The sequence below is a fragment of the Galleria mellonella genome, unplaced genomic scaffold (genome assembly GCF_026898425.1).
Source record: "Galleria mellonella isolate WM207_F2 unplaced genomic scaffold, CSIRO_AGI_GalMel_v1 utg33, whole genome shotgun sequence".
Classification (NCBI taxonomy): Eukaryota; Metazoa; Arthropoda; class Insecta; order Lepidoptera; family Pyralidae; genus Galleria; species Galleria mellonella.
Genome location: NW_026442079.1, coordinates 2,704,800 through 2,728,686, shown reverse-complemented (window position 1 = coordinate 2,728,686; position 23,887 = coordinate 2,704,800). Strand labels below are relative to the sequence as shown.

The window sequence follows — 23,887 nt, the reverse complement described above, 5'->3', positions numbered from 1 at the left end:
TCACTGCTCTGCTCCTATTAATCGTAGCGTGATGAAAAGTATACTATAACCTGCCCAAGAGTATGGAGAATAATTGTACCAAGTTTCGTTAAAATCCGTCAAGTAGTTTTTGTTTCTATAACGAACATACAGACAGACAAAAATTTTACTGATTGCATTTTTGGCGATCATTAATCACTCCCTGATAGTTATTTTGTAAATATATTTCATGTACAGAATTGACCTCTCTACACATTTATTATAAGTATAGATAGATTACACATCTATTTATTGCATAGTTACAAAAGATGTTTTATAAAATGTACATTTAATATGAATATAAAACTACTGTAAACTATTATTATTACAGCGACTCAATAGTTTTATATATATATATATATATATATATATATATATATATATATATATATATATATATATATATATATATATATATATATATATATATACACATCAAAAAATTTTAAGCAACACATAAAAATTTCAATTTTACAATGTGTTTTTGCATTAAATCCTTAGTATTATCTTATTTATATTATTTTTAATGCTTTTTTGACATTAAACAACAATTTTTTTTTTTATTTATTTTGTAATAATCTTAATTAACAATAATTACGAGTAAGTACTGTATGTACGTAGTACAAAGTAAGGTGCCTAATGAACTAAACTTAAACTAAAATTAAATGGTTGTACAAAAAATGCATAAATTAATACAAAGTGTGGCCTCCTCTGTTATAGAGAACTTGCTAGCACCTATTATTCATAGAATCGATGAGACTGTTAATGTTATCCTGCGGCAATTGCTCCCTATGAAATTTTAGTAAGTCCATCAGTTGTTGGGTTGTTGTCACTCCATCTAAGTCCTTTAAAACACTTGCATGCTCGATGGAGTTGTGGTCTGGCAATTGTGCAGGCCAAGACAATACCAGGATGTTTTCCCTTGCCAAGTACTCCCGTGTGTGCAAAGCTGTATGCGAACGCGCATTGTCATGCATCAACGTGAAATCGGAGCCAAGCGTTTGTGCGAATGGACGGACATAAGGCCTTAGAGCTTCCTCAACGTAATTTACAGCGTTCATGTTACCATTTACAAAAACAAGATCAGTTCGTCTGTTCTTCATAATACCCACCCATACCATAACTGTTGAGCTGTTGTATGGATGCACTTCCTGAACGCACCTCAGTCTTTCAGTATTTCCAATACGACGGTACACTTTTGCCTTTCTAGTATCAGGCTTGAACCCAAATCGAGATTCATCGCAAAATAAAATTTTATCCCATTGTTCCCGGGTCCATGTAATGTGTTCCCTACACCATTCATTTCGACGAGCGCGATTTCCGTGACGTATCGGTGGGCACCTAATTGGCCGTCGTGCTCGTAGGCCATACACATGCAGTCGATTTCGCACAGTTTGGCAGCTAACAACAACACCACTTGAATTTTGTAGCCTATCTCTCAGGCGGTTAACATCGGCTGGCATCTTGCAGTCAGTTGTATGTATCAATGCCATGTGGTTGTATACCTTCCTAGACCTGGATGCTGTTCAGCAGGATCTCTCGTGTTAGTGTAACTCTGATGAAGACGGCAAATAACGCTTCTGTTGACACCAAAATACCGAGATACCTGAGATTGACTTCTTCCCGCTTGCAACATCCCTACAGCTCTTTTCATATCATCTGCGTTCAAATGACGTCGCTCCATGACGTAAAAAATGTCTCAAAATCCAAATTTGTTCAAAACTTTTTTCTAATTATTGTTTAAATCATAAAATTTATACAGAATACTAAATTTTAAGTTACTAAACTTTTGAATTTTTGAAAATGATACTCGATTTTTTTTGACAACCAGCCAGTATGTCTTCTAGATCAAAAAAGTTTACATAGGTATTACCTACTTGGTAAGAAATTATATAATAATTTGAAATAGTATGTGTTGCTTAGACTTTTTTCAGCAGTGTATATCGCCCTCAATGACACTTCTTTTTACTCGTATTTAACTATAGGGCCTAGCATGAAATTAAAATTTCCAAGAAAATCAAATCAACTTACAAGTGGCATAGAACATAACAAATGTATGTATGGGTGCAGCGATGATCTGCTCAAAATCATCATCAGTGGACAACACGACGTTAACACCAAAGCCTGCGTCCTGATTGGTCTTAACTGCCTTCTGAGACGTCTGATGATTGTTCATTTGTGTATGTATAAATGAGACGAAATCTGTATCCTAAAATCCATAAAATATGATAAATATAAATACAATTCAAGGTTTCATCACTCATTTTTATCGCCACAATGTCAAAACTGCTTTTTACGAGATCAAGTAATAATTTATACTGGTACAAGAAAAATTCGAAATATTTTTTTATATTAATTCTCAATGGCGGGGCATAAATTATCACATAATCACACGTAATCATTTTCTTTTTATTCCAAATTAACACCTTAAAAACATATAGGTACTACACACACTAAGAAATATATGATAAAGCTATTACTACTATTGCACGTTCGCATAGCGAAAATATTTCCCCACTGATTACATTCTTTATGTATCCTTTGTTCTTGAGCATTAATAAAAGAGCTGAATATATATTACACAATAGCTGATCGTATCGTGTCAACATACAAGAGAAACAACATTTGTCGTCCTGAATAAACAGGTATGAAAAAGGACCCGTTTCATTGGAAAATGAAAATATAAAATTTTAATAATAAAACATGCAATGTGAAAGACTAGAATTTAATATTTTACTGAACTAGGTGTTATCTTACGGAAGACCATATTACTAGTTATTTGAATAATTTGTGAAACACGTCGCAAAAGGAACGTAAACAAAATGGCAATCGGAGACTGATGGCTAATATGGAAGATTGTAAAAATTCGGGTAGTAAAGTGATATTCAATCTTCAAATGTTGGCAGACACACACATACTAATGATAGCGTATAAAACATATTTATTTTATTTAAATAACCAGTAAAAGGTACTAAACAAAAAAAAATTCCAGTTTCACTAGTAAAATACTGAGGCGAACAATTAATGGTAGAGAGCGTCATGGTAGATATATTAATTTATGTAAGAGTTAACGGATCCGGTTCTCAGTTGGGATCAATTAAGAAACAAATGTTTCTAAATTAGCTCAGGTCTGAATATAACGAGTTATTCTCCTTTCATCTCTAATTATTTGGTATCTGATTTCTCATAATACTATAAAATTTTAGTCTGAAGATCTTGCACTCAGCACTTGATCATAATATTTATTTATATGAAAATCAGACCTACCTTTCTTCCACTCGAATAATCCTCGACTTGTTTATCGAAATAACTGAAGTATTTGATTGTAGGATATCCTTTAACATCATAGTTGGCACATAAATCCTGGTGTATGGTACAGTCAACGGCTCCGAACGCAACCCTTAGTTCATCAGCGAATTCTTCAGCGGCTTTTACGAATTCTGGCTTTGTACTCTTACAATGTCCACACCCTGCCATAAAATAAAACTTGAATTAAAATATTTTTTAAGAAAGATTTCTTATTCAGTATAATGTATTGAAATTTATATTTGACACAGGTACAAGGTACAAATAACAGTCACTAATATTCACAATTAAAACTTTAAATAAATAATTAACAATTGATTATGGTTAAAATCAGAGAAAAAGAAATAAATTTATGCATTAAATAATTTTATGATTGGACCTGACTAATTGTAAGTATACTTACAATTAGTCAATGACTACTGATTCTTTGAATGCTAGTTGTTATCACTTACATGGTGCGTAGAACATAACGAGGGCATGTTTGATCTTGCGCAGTGTGTTTCTGAAGGTCGTGGAGTCGAGGTGGCGCACGGCAGTGTCTTCTTCGGCCCAGGGCATCTCTGGCGGTGGTGGCGGCGGTGGCTCTTGGGGGTTCTAAACACAAAATTAACAATTTCACATTAAATATAACATTGTTTAACCAAGTGGAAATGGATTGTAAGTAATGGGGTTAAACAGCTCTATTGCTAACAATATAACCAATCAGGTTGACCTCCAAGCCGTTCCCACTTGAAATCGTCGTGGTCAATTCTTGTTGAATGGAGCAATGAATCAACTCATGTGCTTTCATCCTCAATCATCATTTGTCACTGGTGCCACACCAGTGTATAACAAGAGCACAGGCAAGGAGTACGTTCCATTTTTAATCATCATCACTACATAGTATAAAACAAAGTCGCTGTCGCTGTCTGTCCGTCCCTATGTATGCTTAAATCTGTAAACTACGCAACGGATTTTGAAGCGGTTTTTTTTATAGAGTGATTCAATAGGAAGGTTTATATGTATAATACATGCATAAAATTGTAGAGAAACACTGGTAAATTTAGAGGTTTCTAATGTGATGCCGTAAATAAACACATTTGGCGCTTACATTACTAACGCTGGCTGAACCCCACGAGATAAATCAAAATAATGTACTACAGTATTGTACACCTTAAAAAGGTTAACAAAAAAGTCCGCGATGGTATATGTCTATCTCTTATGGATAACCTACAATAACCATTTTTTTATCGAAATGATTTTAAGTAATACAGCATTAATTTTTATCCAATTAAGTATCTTAATTACATTGTCAATTTAATATAGATTAATATGGCCCTTTACAGCATGTAATTTAAATGAATATTTCCGAAGATATTAGATTTAAAATGCAGGGACATAGCGGTGCGGTGGTACCGGCGCAGCCGCCGGCGCGTGGCGCGGCCGCGCTTCGCTTTATAGCACTTTACCATATTTGTATTGTCTAATGACAAAAAAGCTGTAAACGTTGTTTATAAGGGCATTCTGTAGTTGGTAGGTATATTTAGTATCAGCATTGCACTCGTGCGAAGCCGGGGCGGGTTGCTAGTTTAAATATAATGTGCTGCTAATTCATGCTATATACTACAAAATACAAATGAAAAACTTGTCTTATACGCTCTTATACGTTCGGCAAAATGTGGGTGTATCGAATCTTACATTCACAACAGCAGCAGTAGATAATTGTTTCTGAAAAACTCATTAGTGAATATAGAAAAAGCAGTACCTTAATAAAGTTAACAATCTGGTTTTCCTGTCTCGCGTGGCCAGCATCGTATTTGTACTCTCCTTTATTAAAATATTTCAAAGTAGGATAGCCTTTAACACCAAACTGCGACGCTAATTCCGGCTGTTTTGTAGCGTCCACAGCCGCCAATATGCCCGTAATCTAAAGATGACAATAAATAATATTTATATAACAATTTAATGAAACATGTACGATCCAAAAAATCTAAAAGAAATATATAATAACTACATAGCGATTTAACCTTCTAGAGTCAGATTATGAATTATAAAAATAAACAGAATTTATTATAAATATATTCTTGTTCGCGACATTATTTGTATATGTGTAATTATAGCGATATTTATAGCAATGTTTATAGTTAGTTGTTAAGTTTCTAGTTTAATCGTTTTTTGTATTCTGTTATTTTATATAGATTTACATAGATTTAAGATACCTATAGTGTAAGTTAAATAAAGTATTCCTTTGTGTGTTGTCATTATTACCTACAAATAGAAATAGAAATTGTAACAATAAATAGAATTAAGAAATTGTAAATTGCAATAAATAAATAAACGCTATAGAGTACCGATCTGAAGAGACACGCGTCTCGTTCATTCTCGCCCCGTCCCGCTCGCGCAGATTCGCTAACGCGAGTTGGAAACGTTATCGTGCGAGCGGGCGGGTATAAAGATAGGCCGCCTCCCGTCGAGCGGCATGGGATCGGCCAGCAGTCGAAGCGACAAGAAGGGAAAGTTTGGCAGCAGCTTGGCAGCACTGAAGATACATCGCAGCAGCATCACCGCTTCGGCACCGCTACAACACCTGCGTGTGCGCCACCGCGGCAACTCGACCGAGCAGCACCGCGGCAGCGCCATCGTACTAGCAACGCGGCTACACCATCTTGTGCACCACCGTACCTGCTCCACCGTGTGCACCGCCGCACTAGCACCATCGAAGCGGTATCATCGAGTGTGCCCCGCCATCGCCTCAACGTCGCACCGCACGGATCCAGCGAACTCATCGTAGCCAGCACCAAGGAGAGAAGACGTTGTCTGGTGCGTTTGTTGTTGCAAACGTACCAGGCAACGAACCGGCTGTCATCGGAGCGGACAGTTGAGAACAGCCCACCCCCGCCTACCCAAGATTGAAGTCCATCCGGGGACAGGCATCCCCAGAATGACGGGATCGCGGACGACTGCTTGAGAGGACGACCTGTGAAGCAGAAAGAAGGGGAATCCGAAGAATTCGAAGAATGCCGAGCCCGGCCAGACGGCCGGACGAAAAAGGCCCTTATCAGGGCCACAGTGTACCATTACCGCAGGAGGGGGGCTCAACCGCCGCTGCCCCCCCTCCAGCGCGCGCCCGTGCGCAGCGCCCGCGTACAGCGATCTCCCCCTCGCGGGGGAGAGAGCGCTCCCGCTCCCGCGCCGCGCAACGTGCCACGGGTACGACAAACCCGCCACGCGACGATGCAACCGCGCCGTGCAGTAACCGTGCAGGCGTAACCATCCCTCGCGCCGGTTTACCGGCGACACTAGTGCAAGCTCAGCGCGGCGAACAAGTGCCGAGTGATAGTGCAAACAGTGTCACCAGTGCAAATTACCGGCATCAACAGCAGCATCCAGCAACGAGGACCACCACAGAGGGGCCCTCACAACAACAAGCCGCCGTTCCCCCATCGCCCGCATCACCGTCGCCATCGGAAGACTTCGCGGAGGCGGGCACCTCGTTCCTCACCTCGAGCGGCATGCCACCGCCGGGGGCGGCGAGCCTCTCCGAGTTCCGGAGCGGGGGTTCGTCGGGCGGCCTTTCGCCGAAATCAACATTAGAGCGAGACTCGTTGATTTTGGCGCAAGTGCTGTCCGCGGACCTCCTCTCCCAGGGAATGAAAGAGAGGATCGCCGCTCTGGTGGGGGATGAAGCGGAGAGACTGAGGGACCAGCCGTCGCCTCCAATAGAGGAGATGGAGCTGGCAAGAGAGATGGGTCGATCGTTCCAACTGGCAGCCATACGACCAGCCCGAAGGCCCAGAAGCCCAGATTCCGCGGCAAACGAGGGACACAAGCGTCCCTGCCAAGAGCCTTCACCGCCGCAGATATCGACTCCACTGCCACAGAGAGACCCAAGGCTGAGACCCAGGGAACTCCCAGTGCCAGCCCACTCACAGGGCCAGACATATGCGGGCGCAGTAAGGGCCCCTACGCAACCACCGGACATGACGAAAAACCAAGGCGCGGCCTCAAGCACAGCAAGAGACACTGCACCGCCTCCGCCCCCGCCAGCGGCAAAAAGACCCAGATTGCCCCCGCTAATAGTGGAATACCTGCCCGACTGGGTGCGCCACTTCAAGAACCTGAAAAAGTTGTTGAACTGCGCCCCGAACGCCCGCCCCTATGGCAAGGGGGTGAGATTCACCCCGAGGTCCGAGGATGAGTACCGTATCATCCAGAGGTACCTCTCCGACCTCGAGAAAACAGAAAAAATAAGCTGGTTCTCTTACCAACTGCCAGCGGAGAGGAGTTTGAAAGTGGCCATCCGGGGCATACCAGCCGACACTCCAGTGGAGGACATTGCCGACGCCCTGACGGAGCTGGGATACGTTCCTGAGTACATCCGTCAGATCAAAGCACGTCAGGGCCGCCCGGGGTGCATATTTCACGCACAGATCAAGCGCACCCCAGGCATCACCCCCGGCATATACGCTATTGATGAATTACTCTGCATGCCGGGGGTGAAAATCGAAGCCTGGCGGGGCAAGAACGGCCCCGCGCAATGCCACCGCTGCCAAAGTTTCAGGCATTCCTCCCATGGGTGTCACAGGAAGATGGCATGTGTCCGCTGCGGGGGTGAACACGTAGCCAGGGACTGCCCGCGGCCCAGAGAGGAGCCTCCGACCTGTGCAAACTGCGGAGAAAACCACACCGCTAACAACCCCGCCTGCCCTGTTTTCAAAAGAGAAATAAGAAACAGAAAGGCGGGCACGGCGCCCAGAACAACAGGCCAACTCGCCGGGCGAGATAGGACGCTCCCAGGCGGCACCAACGAATCCAACCTGATGGCCGCGGCAAACCCGGCTACAGAAAGAGGGAAACAGCTGCCTGAAAAACCCCGTAAAAAGAAGAGAGGCAAGAAGAAGAAGAAAGGGAAACGCAAAGACGCACCCACTGAGGCCGCGCCGACCAAGACACAGGCTTCGGCAAAAACAACCCGTCCGCTTGCGGTCGCCGCCCCCACTAAATACGAAGCCGCCACACAAAAGACCGCATCAAGCGCGGCGCCACAACACGAAAGTGTCAAGGGGAAGATGGCGAAGCAGCCACTGGAATCCAGCACCTCCAACAACAACCACTTGATGAGGGCGATGATTAACATCTTGATGGAGGTGCTAGTCGCGGTACAAACCGGCGCAGACCCCTTGCCGGTAATAACCGCGGGCCTGGTGAAACTATCGCAGCTAGCATGATAAGAATAGTTCACTGGAACGCGGACGGGATCCGCAAGAAGCTGCCCCTACTGAAACTGATGCTCGTGGAGTACAAAGTCGACGTGTGTCTCATCTCGGAGACGATGCTAGGGGCCGCCGACGCACTCCACATACCGGGATACCATGCATACCGCAAGGACGAGCTTACGGACGACCGAAGGGTGTATCGCGGGTTGGCTGTCCTAGTAAGGAGGAACATCGTCCACCAGCCGCTCCCACAGGTGCAACTTGGATCGATGTACGCACTTGGGATCGAGCTGTGCAACAATAGAAATCCCATCCGTGTGTTTGCAGTATACAAACCGCCGACAACGAAACTTGCAACGGCCGACGTCGAGGCCCTTTTCAAGGAGCCGCTGCCGACCATCGCCGCAGGAGATTGGAACTGTAAACACACGGCTTGGAACTCCAACATAATCAGCGCCGAAGGCAGAAAACTCCTGGGGATAGTAGAGAAACTGAATATCGCTGTGCATGGTCCAGAGGTACCTACACACTATCCCCACGACGCCGCAAGAATACCCGACGTGCTCGACATAGCCCTCTACAAGGGACTGGACAGCCAACTGACGCAGGAAGTCCTCTTGGAGGACGTCCAATCCGACCACCTTCCCGTGTGCATGGATATCCTGATGACCCCGGTGCTCCTGACGCCGCAGGCCCCGCGCCGCCGGACGGATTGGGGGAAATTCACGGACTTCATGCAGGACAACACGCCAACGAGGGCAATTTTAACCTCCGCCGACGTCGAACAGCTTGCGGGAGACCTGTCAGTCTCCATACAGGCCGCCATGCAAAACGCATCTCAGCCGGGAAAGGTAGCGAAAACAACCAATACCATCCCGGCTGCAATAAAGAGGAAGCTCGCTGTTAAGCGCCGACTGCGCAGAGACTGGCAGGCCACCAGATGCCCCACCACCAAAACGAGGTTAAACAAGCTTGCAGAAGAAATAAAGCGTGACATCGAGTCCCATAGAAAGGAGAGTTGGGAAAGATACGTAGAGGAAGCCGGTGACGACTGGAACAGCATTCATCGCCTGTGTCGCCGGCTAACAAATTCCCACCCCCCAGTCCGACCTCTACTGGCGAACGACGGAACACCGAGGTACCGCGCAGTAGACCGAGCGGAGATTCACGCGGATCACCTAGAGCGCCAGTTCCAGCTCAATCCATCCTCAAATAGTGATCATGTTGCACGGATAGACAACTTCGTGAAGGAGTACCTATCATCGCCACTATCACCTCACGAAGATCCGATTGTCTTTACACCGGGACAAGTGCAGCGTGAAATCAGAAAGACGAAGCCTCGGAAAGCCCCCGGCAGCGACAACATCCCAAATACGGCGCTGCGTCACCTGCCGCCGCGCACTATAGCGGCACTGACGCGCCTGTACAATGGAATAGTACGCACAGGGCATTTCCCAGACCACTGGAAGATAGGCAAAGTCATCACGCTGCCTAAGCCCGGTAAGAACGTACTGAAACCGGAATCATACCGGCCAGTGACGTTACTGCAACACATGTCAAAGGTGTTTGAGAAACTCCTCCTCAAACATCTACAACCACATTTAAAACCACGCCTGGAGCAGTTTGGATTTAGAGCGGAACACTCCACGACACTGCAACTGACCAGAGTCCTGCACGTCATAACGAGCGCCCACAATAAGCACGAGCACGTTATTGCAGTGTTACTGGACATGGAGAAAGCCTTCGACCGCGTGTGGCACAACGGTCTACTGTATAAAATGGCCACTCAGACCGATACACCAAGAAGGTTGGTCCGAATAGTGGCCTCATTCCTCCACTCAAGACGCTTCATGGTGACGGTGGAACAAACCTGTTCGGGAGAGCGACCCATCCGCGCGGGTGTACCACAGGGAAGCTGCCTATCGCCTGCGCTCTACGCGCTATTCACCGACGACATTCCCACTACCCCCGAGTCTCTCCTCGCGCTGTACGCCGACGACGCCGCCTTCATAGTGACATCCATCGGCAAGAAGCACGCAGCGCTGAAAATGCAGCGGCAACTCGACACCCTACCAAAGTGGCTGGACGACTGGAGATTGTCGGTGAATGTGCGCAAAACGCAGGCGATCTACTTCGGACAACGTCACTGCCCTCCCAAATTGCACCTGCGCGACTCCCCGATCGAGTGGTCTACCACCGTCACCTACCTGGGGGTGAACATCGACCGGCGTCTAAGTTTCAACACCCACATCAAGGGGGTCTGCAACAAGACCAGGGTGGCCAGGCACCTCCTTCGCCCAGCGTTGACAGGAAGACTCCCTCTCCAAATAAAGACGGCCATTTACAAAACCTACATCCGACCGCGACTTACGTACGCAGCGCCGGCATGGTATGTCTACGCGTCTGCGTCGAATAAGAAGAAACTCAGCGCGCAACAACACCTTACACTGCGCACCATCGCCGGCGCGCATAAATACGTAAGGAACGCCACCTTGGAGAGGGACCTAAAGATCCCTCCGCTGAACGAATTCATCGGCAGCCTCGCAACGAAGATGTTCGCGCGTGCGGACGCATCGGGCTGGGACCACCTAAAGGGAATAGCGCCCCTGCACGCGCGACCTCCGGACCACAAGCCCTACGCACGCGAACTAATAGCTCGCGTGCAAGAAAACCCAGAGGAAGACGCCATGGACACATGAAGACCCCTCCCCCCTCTGATGATGGTTGAAAATGCCGTCCCGATCATTCAAACGCTGGCAGTTTGCTGGGCCTCCCCCACGGGGTCTCACCCGGCAGGCGAAGACCGCGCAGAGTGAACGGGGCGGCACGTTAAGAACCAGGTTCACCCCAACGACCCGCTCATATTAATGAGCGGCGGATAGAGACCACCTGAGAGGGGTAAAAAAAAAACCCCGGACAGGTTTCCCCGGCTCCCCCTAGGGGAGAGCATGAGAAGAAGACGGACGGATCGAGCGGCATTCGCTTCCGGGCAGCGACGCACTACACTCGAGAAGAAATAGGACAAGAAGAAAAAATACTCTCTTCAGACGGTACCGGAGGCTTCAGAATAGTAATCGCTGTGTTTCACTCCAGCCTGAACAAACGCCCCTACAGTCCACGCTCACCGAACGGCAGTCCACACCGTTCATCGTGGTCCTTCGAGTAGCCGGATTGCTGGAGGAACACCGTGGTCCTTCGAGAAGCCGGATTGCTGGAGGAACACCGTTGGTACATCGAGAAGCCGGATCGCTGGAGGAAGACCATTCTGAAGCCGGATCGCTGAAATGCCGACTACGAGAAACATGAAGTCGTCGCAACAAAAAATCACCGTCACCGAAGCCACAACGTCCGCCGCCACCACGTCGACTACGGCCGCCGGAACGCTGTCCGTCGCTGCCACGCCGTCCGTTGCTGCCACCACGTCGTCTGCGGCTGTCAGAACGTCATCTGTCGCTGCCACGTCGTCTACCGCCGCCACCACATCGACTACGAACACATCCGGCGATACGACGACCACAGGAGCCACGGAGACTACCGAAGCCACAGGAACGACAGAGGAGACAGCAAGGAAGAAGGAACCGAAGCACGGCACGGCACGCACGGTTCGCACCACGGCCTCGCAGAAGAAGAAGGCTCTGGCCAAGGCACGGGAGGAGCTACTTCGAAAGGAGGTGGAATTGGCCGCTGCACGTGTCGCCGCCCTGGAAGCCGAATCAGAGGACGACGAGGAAGTAGAAGACGACGACGCTACCGTCAGAAGAGAACGAACGTCGGATTGGGTTCATCGAAGCACGCTGGCACTCACGATGGAGCCGCATGTACCAGAGATAGAAGAAGTCACCGGCAAGCGTCAGGGGTTCGTCCCATCGAGACCCGTTGAAGAGGATTCGAGAGCGCCGCCGCCACAGCCGAGCAGCGACGCACTTCACCGGGACCACGCACGCCACGTTGACCCACATGCCGCCATGCCTACGATAGCAGCAGCGATGCAGTCGATGAAGAAGGAAGAACCGGTGCTGAAGGTGGGCATCGATTGTAACGAGTTTGCGATCGCCATGCAGATGGCCGCTCGCAACATACTGCCCTCCACAGCGTCAAGAGTCACCGAGTTGCCAGTCTTCAATGGATCGTCGAGCGAGTGGTTACCATGGAAGATGGCCTATGAAGAGAGCGCAAGTCAACACACAGAACAAGAGAACCAAGCAAGACTGCGCAGAAGTTTGAAGGGGGCCGCAAAGGACGCGGCACGTTCCCTATTCGTCGGGTCTACGACCGCAGAAGAAGTGATGAAGATGTTAGCCGCGAGGTTCGGCCGCCCTGGAGCACTCGTCACAGCCGAACTGAACAAACTCCGCGCGCTACCACGACTCTCAGACAACGCAAGAGACGTCTGCCTCTTCGCAAGCAAGGTGCAGAACGTCGTCGCCACGATACGAGCGCTGAACAAGAGTCACTACCTCTACAACGAAGAAATAGTGAGAAACGTCACAGAGAAGATGCCGTCGGTACTACGCTTCAAGTACTACGATTTCGCCAACGACCAACTGGAGGGACAACCGGACCTCATAACACTCTCTCAGTTCCTGCAAAGGACCGCCGCACAATGTGGAAACTTCGCCCCCGCCGAGGAGATACCGTCCGAAGACCGGCGGGAGTCCGCTCCTAGGAAGACGGCGAAGACATACACGACGCAGGAGAAACCCGCTACACCACCGTGCCCGATGTGTCGACGAGAGGGACACGCTCCATCGGACTGCAAGACGATGAAGGAAGCAGACACATCGGCGAGATGGGAGTTAGCGAAGACCCATAGGCTGTGTTTCCGTTGCCTCAAAGTGAGAAGATTTCGCCACGCCTGCAAGAGCAAGAGATGTGGAGTGGATGAGTGCACGCAGACTCATCACCCTCTGCTGCACACCACGCGACAACAGCCGGAGAATGAAGTGACAACACACGTCGTCGAGGACAAGTCCGCCGCAGTCACCGCATCGGCAAGGGAAAACGACAAGATCGCGTTCCTGAAGATCCTGCCGATACGAGTCACCGGTCCCACGGGAACGTGCGACACCTACGCGCTACTGGACGACGGGTCGACTTGCACCATCATCGAGACGACGGTGGCGGAGCGAATCGGTGCTACGGGTCCCCCGCACCATTCTACATGGAAGGTGTGGCCGGGGCACGGATCAACGCAGCTCAATCGACGCGTGTTCACTTCAAGATCCGCGGGCGGAATTCACAAGAATACACAGTGGGGGCACGGACGATGGACAGACTGCAGTTATCACCGCAGTCGGTACCGCGCAGCGTCATCAAGGGCTGTCCACATCTGCGGGACATAGAGAGGGAATTGGTCTATGAAGAGGGCAAACCGACGGTACTGTTGGGGCAAGACAACTGGCACCTACTGCTGGCCCACGAAGTCAGAAGAGGATCCGACACGCAGCCGGTCGCATCACTCACCGACCTGGGATGGGTACTGCACGGTACGAGTCGCGGCAGGACAAGACAGCAGGTGCACAGAATCAGCCACATAGTGACGACACATGAAGAGGAACAATCGATGGAAGAAATGATGAAGCAACATTTCGCGCTCGAATCGCTGGGGATCGCACCGAAGAGGTCTTACAATGAAGAAGAACGTCGCGCCCTACGCATCTTAAAGGAGAAAACTCGTCCGTTACCGGCGGGAGGATACGAGACGGGGTTACTATGGAAGAAGGACGACCCTGTGCCGCCGGACAACTACGAATCGGCAATGCGACGTCTCCAACTGGTCGAAAGGAAACTCGACAAGAATGAAGAAATTAAGAAGAGGTATGAACAGCAAATGGACACGCTACTCAAGAACGGGTATGCTGAAGTCGCCCCGCCACGGAGTTCCCAACGGGTGTGGTACCTGCCACACTTCGCCGTCATCAACCCGCAGAAACCGGGGAAACTGCGGATCGTGCACGACGCAGCAGCCAAGACGAAGGGCATCAGTTTGAACGACATGCTGCTGCCGGGCCCCGACTTACTTCAATCGCTACCGGGGGTCCTCATGCGGTTCCGGCAACGACGGGTGGCAGTCACGGCGGACATAAAGGACATGTTCATGCGGGTCACCATACGGGAAGAAGATAGGGACATGCAACGATTCCTGTGGCGAGGAGATCGACGAGAGGGTCCACCTGTGGAATATAGGATGAAGAGTGTCATATTCGGCGCAACATCGTCACCGTGTACAGCGATCTACATCAAGAACAAGAACGCAGAACAGTACAAGGAAGAGTTCCCGGAGGCAGCAACGGCGGTGGTCATGAACCACTACGTCGACGACTACCTCGCCAGCTTCGACACGGAAGAGCAAGCCGTACGCGTCTCAAGACAGGTCGCACAGATCCACGGTCGAGCCAACTACTATCTCCAACGGTGGGCGTCGAACTCGCATCAAGTGCGCGCCGCGTTCTCCGACACCGGCGGGGACAGCGTGGTACAACTCGACGCGGAGAAGATACTGGGGATGGTATGGCGACCTTCTGAAGACACCTTAGGCTTCAACTTCAACGGACACAAGCTTCCGCCACAGATAGCTAGCGGGGAACAGACGCCGACGAAGAGGGAAGCGCTACGAGCAATCATGTCGCTGTTCGATCCACTGGGCCTCGCCACTCCCATCACCATACAGGCGAAGAAGATATTGCAGGAGACGTGGCGTACCGGTATCGACTGGGACACCGAGCTGCAACCACGGGAAGCGGACGCCTGGCGGAGCTGGATGGACCACGTGCGACGGCTGTCCGCGCTGGAGGTGCCGCGGTGCTACCCGGAGGTAGCCACGGCCGATACAGCGGAGCTGCACACATTCGTCGACGCCAGCTCGGACGCGTACGCCTGTGCCGTGTACTGGCGGGCCGTAAGCGCGACCGGCGAGGTCCACGTGTCGCTGATCGCGGCAAAGGGACGAGTGGCCCCACTCAGCAAAGTGACCACGATACCGCGACTGGAGCTGCAAGCGGCCGTCCTCGGGTGTCGCCTATCGCGCACGGCAGTCGAAGAACACGACCTGAAGCCCGCTCGCCGAGTATACTGGTCGGACTCACGCACCGTGCTCGCATGGCTACGCACCGGTCCTCGCGCATACAAGCCGTTCGTCGCGCATAGAGTCGCCGAGATCGTCGAAGAAACGAAGACGAACGAGTGGAGATGGATACCGACGCGGCACAACGTAGCAGACGACGCCACACGCGACCCACCGACGGACTTCGGCTCGCAGCATAGATGGTTCCGTGGGCCGGACTTCCTGTACCTCCCCGAAGAGCAGTGGCCGCGTGAAGATAGTACGAGCGACGATAGTCAAGCGGAAACGGGAGAAGAACGCGTACACAAGCTACAGAACGCGACGCAGTTGTCTATAGCATTACCCGATCCGTCACGTTTTTCTAATTGGTTGAAACTTGTTCGCAGTTCAGCACGGGTGTTGCAGTTCATCGACCTCCTGCGACCGACCAGTCAACGCTGTACCGCCATCCGAAAGAGGAACAAGAAGAAAGAGAGCACCGACCCCACTTGGACCCGCACGAAGAAAGTCGATAGAGAGAAGACGAAGATGAAAATCAAGAACAGCAATAGTCCATCTATGTGTTTCATCCCCATAGACACACACTACCTAGATCGCGCGCGACGGCTATGGATTCGCGCGATGCAACAAGAGGCGTTCGGCGACGAAATCGCAGCATTAAAATGAGGGAAACAGCTGCCGTCATCCAGTCGACTCATACAGCTGTCAGTCGTCATAGACAACGACGACATTCTGCGACTTCGATCGAGAATAGCAGCCGCCGCCGATCTGTCAGCCGAGCAACGAGAGCCCCCCATCGTCGACGGAAACCACGCCTGGGTGCGCCTATACATCGCATGGGTGCATCGGAAACTTCACCACGGCGGCTTCGAGATCACCACGATCGAGGTGCGACAACACTTGTGGGTGTTGCGCCTACGACACACCGTCCGCAGTGAACTGAAGAGGTGTTAGCTGTGCCGCCTACGAAGAGCAAGACCGGCGCAGCCGTCAACGGGCAACCATCCACAGAGCAGGCTGGCGCATCATCAACGACCGTTCACGTTCACCGGCCTAGACTACTTCGGGCCTATGACCGTGACAGTGGGCCGCACTCACCAGAAGCGGTACGGAGTGCTCTTCACCTGCCTAACGACGCGCGCAGTCCACCTAGAAATCGCCGGCAGCCTCAGCACGGACTCCGCCATAATGGCCCTGCGGCGCTTCATAAGCCGCAGAGGGTGTCCCACTGAGCTATGGTCCGACCAAGGCACCAACCTCAAAGGTGCTGACGTCGAACTGAAGAAAGCAGCCGAGGAAGCCATCCAAGAAGAGTCATCAGTTCATTTCATCCGGTGGCGCTACATTCCCCCGAGCGCACCCTTCATGGGAGGTGCGTGGGAACGGTTGGTGCGTAGTGTGAAGACCGCACTAGCCGCTACGTTGAACGAGCGGGCCCCCAAGGAAGAGGTCCTCCACACTCTGCTGGTCGAGGTCGAGCACACCCTCAATAGTCGACCGCTAACCCACGTGTCAACATCGGCAGACGACGACAGCGCCCTAACCCCCAATCACTTCATATTGGGCAGTTCATCGCGCGTCCCACTGCCAGGCAGCTTCACAGAGAGCGACGCGGCGGGACACAAGGAGTGGCGTGCCAGCCAGAGGCTAGCTGACTGCTTCTGGAACCGGTGGGTGAAGGAGTACCTACCCGAGTTGCAACACCGGCGGGAGCCCCGAGCTACACGCGGAGCCATCAAAATGGACGACCTGGTCCTAATAGCTGATGGGACCTTGCCTCGCAACACGTGGCCGCGAGGCGTGGTGGTGGCAACCTACCCTGGACCAGACGGCGAGATCCGAGCGGTCGACGTGCGGACGAACAAGGGCATTCTACGGCGACCCACTAAGAAGCTGATCATACTGCCCACATCGACATCGAGCGACGCGAACACGAGTTAACTCCAGCTACGAGAGCTGCGGCGGGAGATTATGTTCGCGACATTATTTGTATATGTGTAATTATAGCGATATTTATAGCAATGTTTATAGTTAGTTGTTAAGTTTCTAGTTTAATCGTTTTTTGTATTCTGTAATTTTATATAGATTTACATAGATTTAAGATACCTATAGTGTAAGTTAAATAAAGTATTCCTTTGTGTGTTGTCATTATTACCTACAAATAGAAATAGAAATTGTAACAATAAATAGAATTAAGAAATTGTAAATTGCAATAAATAAATAAACGCTATAGAGTACCGATCTGAAGAGACACGCGTCTCGTTCATTCTCGCCCCGTCCCGCTCGCGCAGATTCGCTAACGCGAGTTGGAAACGTTATCGTGCGAGCGGGCGGGTATAAAGATAGGCCGCCTCCCGTCGAGCGGCATTCGCTTCCGGGCAGCGACGCACTACACTCGAGAAGAAATAGGACAAGAAGAAAAAATACTCTCTTCAGACGGTACCGGAGGCTTCAGAATAGTAATCGCTGTGTTTCACTCCAGCCTGAACCAACGCCCCTACAGTCCACGCTCACCGAACGGCAGTCCACACCGTTCAATTCTTAATTTAAAATTAATAATATAATAATAAATTATAAAAATATTACGAATTGCAGAATTAGCAATTTTATTTTCTTACTAATTGGATTTGATATCCATAATAGGTTTTATAAATTTGTATCTTCTTTAATTCTTTAAGGACTGTAAATTGCTTTTCACACTTTTAAACACGGCTCTTATTGCATACCTAGCATTAGTATTCATTTGTTACCTTTTCTGATTTTATTCTTGTAGCTGCCTTCTCGAACTCTGGTTTAATACGTTTGCAATGGCCGCACCACGGTGCGTAGAACACAACCAAAGCGTGTTCAGCTTTTGATAATACGCTGTTGAAATTTTCCGCTAAAACCAATCATTCCATAAGATTTCCTATTAATTTGTTTATAGATGGCAATTTTAAAACTTCAATGTATATTTTTATGTAGTAGGTAAAAGCAAAAGATGTGTTGCGAATTTTAGAGTCCTTGCTAAGTTTTTTTAATTTTACTAAAGCTACTATTATTCTTAAGACGAAACTTTGCAAATATGCTTATATGTCTGTAAATTATAGAGTAGATAAAAAGGATCAGGTATTTGTTATTGTGCTGTAAAAAATAATCACAACATAAATCGAAATTCTCTAAAAGATAATTATTGTTAATAAAACTATAAATATTTATAACCTTTTATAATTTTCTTTGTAAATATACTAGCCCAATAATACATATTTCTAAAACAATTCAGGTCTACGTAACTAAAACTGTAGAGATGACACGTAATTCAATGTGACATTAGAAGTCGATAAAGAAGATATCGATCATAAAAAGAACAAAACCTGTTTAGTACATATTCCTAGTGGCCTAGAGATTTAATGCAAGAATATTATGTATTTTTCGTGATGGATGCACTTCGGGTGGTAATAATCTACTCGCTGTACAGCTAGTTGCTGCTTTCCAAATATGAATTATGTAATAAGTTTAAAGTGTATTTCATTAGATATGACCATTGGTTATCAAGTAACTATAATATAAGCTCCGTTTAGCTTTGACTTGATTACTGTGTACCTATATGTCGTTGTTTTTCAACTCGGCTTGACAGTTAATTCGCTATTAGGTATGGATCATCTAATTAGATGAAAATATTATCCTACTAATCATTTTATAGATTAAGGTTAATTCCTGTGGCATTTTCATTTTATGCTACTAATAATACCTGTAATAACTGCCTAGTTGACAATATTTTAACATGGAAAATAGTTTTGTATCAAAATAAACTATGATTTAAAAATAAACAACAAAATGGTCCAAGCTTAATTTATCACTGAAGCACTGGACAATATACAATATACAGCTGATATGGGCGTAAAACTCTGGGTCGCTACTACTTTTACTACTGTCGGTACTAATTTTACGTGGGATGTCCTTATGTCTATCTACTATTAATACTTTCTTTGTACAAAATCAATAAATCTATTTTATATTATATTAGTAATAGCGTTTTAAAATAAATAGATAAAAACAAAACACCATACCATAACATTCCATTAACAGCCTACTAATAACATGAGTGATATTAAACATCATAATGAAATATATTGTGCTATTTATGGAACCTCTCATTAATTATTAACGTTCAGAACTAAGATAATATGCCCGTTATCTTATGTCAAAGATAATTCTTATGATGGATCATTATATTTTAGCTAGAGTTGCCTATCACATTCATGAACTATGATATCAATGCGTTCGTCCAAGTTGTTATAGTTATATATTATGCTATTATAAATAAATTATACCAACCGTCTAGATGCACTACATCAGTATTTTGAGACCAAATTTCATTAATCTCTTCAGTTTTTTTCTGTTGTAAATGTATTATGGGATTTCTTATGAAGTCTACTATCGCTTGTTTGTTATTCTCACCATTATAGGGGAACCTGTACTGGCCTCTCCTGTGATTACAAACCAAACATTAATTGTAAACAATGATATATTTCTGAAACTCAATAAGTTTTTAGAATCTGGAATAAACTTTGTTCCATTCATATATGGATTATTCATAATTTTTAAATTTAAACTAAAACGAAGTTTGATACAAAATTTACAAAAAGTACTTACTCTTTTTATATACATACATATATATACATATTACTTTGTAGTAACAACATTCAATAATGATAATAATAGTGCATAATAATAAATAAATAAATTATATACTTATACTCACTCATAGTACAAAAGCGTTGGAAAACCAGTTATATTATAAACTTGTCTAATTTTCGAGTTACCCGGTTTAGCAACATCAATAGCCGCCAATAAAGCTTCGCCCTGAAAAAGTAGTAAAAAAAATATTTGTTAAATGAAAACAATAAACTTAGATATAAACACCAAAGGAGTGAATTTAATGACAGCATAGTTTAATGACAGCCACACTAAAACAATACTAAAACATATATATTATATTATAATTCATATATTACATAGATATATCATATACATAACAAAGAAAATGTAACATTTAATTATTAATGACAATGTTACCTTTAAATCAGTAGCAGCTGCTACATATTCTGGTTTTAAAGTTTTACAGTATCCACACCATGGGGCATAGAACATAATCATTGATTTCTTAAGTGCAGCTGCTCCCTTCTTGAGAAATTTAATTAGTGCCTAGAAATCAAACATGAAATGTAAAAGAAAAATTATAATCATATTAACTAAATCTGTTAATCATTGTTTGTGAATTGCACATAAATTTTAATATTTTTACATTCTTCCAATTTCAAATCTAAAGCTTTCAAACACTTTTCCAAAGTTTTTGTGATTGATTAAAAAAAATCCAATTAATTAGATCATTGTCCATTTAAAAAAACATTAAAATTCTTCATGAAAACTCTATCAGACAATTCCATTGTTCCACGCTACAGGAATATAAAAAAACAATTCAATAAATATTTTTAGTAACAATTTAATATTGAAATTTATAGTAATGCAAACATGAAATAAAATAAATAAAATAATAGAAACACCACTTAATAATTACCTCACCATCTTGTAAGTGAACTATGTCTTTAGCAGTTGAATCTTCCTCCCAAGGCAAGTCTCCAGTAGGGTCTCGAAGAAAATTTGTCATAGAGTTAACAGTTTCACTTCGGTCATAGTCCTTATGATAGTCACCATCTTTGTAATGTTTTAAGCAGTAAGGATTTGATGACGGCACCTTCATTTTTTTACATAATTTCTTACCTGCACTAGAAACAGTTAATAAATACATTAAGGTCATCACTTATTACAATTACACCATTCTAAACCATTTTTAATTTTAATTCAAGTTCTAACGTATGGTATGTTCAACAATAATAAAATACTATAAATATGTATAATGTAAAATATGTATGTAAATACTATCTGTATTCCAAAACTTTGCCCATGGGAATCAGTATATAAAGCATCCTATATATTATACTAAATCAGGATATAACCTATCTAAGTGTATCAAATTTCATTCAAATCTATTTAATAGCTTTTGAATGAAAGATTAAAAAAGTTCCTTTTGTCTTTATTAATAGCTATATAGTTTCAATATCAATTTTCATCCAAATTTATTATTTAGTTTATATACATTTAAGAATCAAATACCAAAAACCTGATAATCATTATTTCCCATTGGCCATATGAAATATTTTTAACATGTATACTTAAATATAATAATAGTGATAATAGAACATTACCTATTACTACAGTCAATGATAACTAGAGTTGCCTGCCCCTTTACGGCATCAGCTGTCTCCTTAAACACATCTATAATAGACTGTGAAGATTTTGGTATGCTCAAATATAGTATTAAAATATTTATTTTAGTCCTCAATAGCTTCTTAAATTCTTTTATATCCTCTATATCTGTAACAACTGCCGACTTTTGTTTCTTGGCTTGAACAGATATTTGTACTAATATGAATAATAATGGCAGAAATACCTAAAAAAAATGTCTTGATTAATCAACAAAAGTTGAGTGTCTTGTCCATTCTTATTAACTAAAATTGCATTTGAACTTAATCATCATCATTATCATATTCTCAATATAGCTTTACAGTACATATGTATATACAAACATTTTACATACATACAGGAATCTTCAGCTGTTTCTTAAATACAGCAATCTTAATAATATTTATAAATACAAACTCCCTGTTCCAAAGTATGGTTTAGAAAATATATAGGTCTTTAAAAGGAATAGGCATTTAATGTTATAATAAAGTACTGAGCATATTTTTGATCTCCCTTTTACTAACCTAACTTAACCAAAAGCACCACCAGCATATAGATAGATAGATACTTCCTCTTTATATTTTTATATTCTTTATATTTTTTAAACAATTACAAGAAGTAATTATAATGAGAAAATAATAGGTGTAAAAATAAAATAATATAACCTTATCACTAAAAGCAATTTCTTCCAGGCAACATTTGGATGGAGAGAATTAATTATAAACGGTTTGATCAGAGGCAGAATGAAATTCTATTATTTCTTAATATAGAGATATAATACATGTAATAATGTAATATATATATATATCCCTTCTCATTATATACACGTATATACTATTATTTATATATATATATATATATATATATATATATAAACATCTACACAGATACATAAAAATATATGAATACTGCTTACATGTATACATAAAATACAGTGATAAAATCTTTAGATATCTGAAGAAATAAGTATGCTAACCAGACAAATAAACAAATTAAGAAGATGATAACTCAAATAAAAATCTTTAATTTTCTTAAAAAAAATAATATAATACCGAAACATATAGGGGAAAGGGATTGTTAGCAATGGAGTTTGACAGCCCCATTGCTAGCAATATGCCTTATTAGGTCGACCTCCACGTGGTTTCCCATGGAAACCATCATGAACAATTCTTGTTGAATTCATCACAATGGGCTAACTGACCTACTTCATCCTCATCTATCATCCTTCACTGGTGCCCCACCGGTGTATACCGACAGCATGGGTGAGGTTACCATTCCATTATCATTAATTTAAAAAAAAACAGAAACATATACCAATAGCACAGGCAGGGTCACCATTATCACCCGTTAAAAAACTACTCTATTGTTAGGGGGGGGAGAAGGGATTGTTAGTAATGAGGATTAGTAGCCCCAATGCTAGCAATATGTCCTGTCAGGTAAACCTCCTCGTGGTTCCCCCTGGAATCCATAGTGATTGATTTATTGTTAGATTCATTATCATTAAAAATCTTTATTTACTCTTTATTTTATCTTCTTTTACTCAGACAACTACAGTATTGATATACATAGGGAACCAGAGAAACATATAAATTGGATACTGGAAGCAGCAAGTTTTTACTATTAGATTTGCTAGAAAAGTAAACTTTGTGGATAGTTTTAACTAATTGTCAGAAACCCAGAATTAATGACCAGACGTACACTATAAATATATTAAGATAAAAAAAAATTATATGGAGTGTGTACAGAGAATATTTCAGGTTATATTATATTTTTTCAAGGCACTGGTTGTCTTACTTACTTTCCAAAACAGCTTTGGACGCATGATTATTGACTGTGTATCCTATAATATGTAATCCCAACTGAAATGTAATTCACTGAAATTGAAGATAGACACTATATCACCAGTCTTATCCTAATTATAAATAAACGTAATAATGTTAATTGAAATTTGAATAAAAAACGACAATAATGAATAAGTAGTTAGGTAGAAACAAGTACAAGTAACTACCACAGATTAGAG

General features: G+C 44.7%; 1 protein-coding gene across 1 annotated transcript in view; it reads right to left on the bottom strand.

Annotated features, from left to right (window-relative positions):
• LOC113517549 (protein disulfide-isomerase A5) overlaps positions 1-23,887 on the bottom strand; it is a 29,788-nt gene extending 5,901 nt beyond the window's left edge. The window contains exons 1-11 of the mRNA XM_052896512.1: positions 23,666-23,887; positions 21,831-22,075; positions 21,143-21,350; positions 20,641-20,769; positions 20,327-20,427; positions 19,900-20,051; positions 18,333-18,463; positions 5,069-5,230; positions 3,777-3,918; positions 3,286-3,488; positions 2,050-2,227 (exon numbers count right to left, since the gene is read on the bottom strand). Coding sequence (XP_052752472.1) covers positions 2,050-2,227; positions 3,286-3,488; positions 3,777-3,918; positions 5,069-5,230; positions 18,333-18,463; positions 19,900-20,051; positions 20,327-20,427; positions 20,641-20,769; positions 21,143-21,350; positions 21,831-22,075; positions 23,666-23,689 — 1,675 coding nt within the window. The 5' untranslated portion in view covers positions 23,690-23,887. The remainder of the gene's footprint in view (positions 1-2,049; positions 2,228-3,285; positions 3,489-3,776; positions 3,919-5,068; positions 5,231-18,332; positions 18,464-19,899; positions 20,052-20,326; positions 20,428-20,640; positions 20,770-21,142; positions 21,351-21,830; positions 22,076-23,665) is intronic.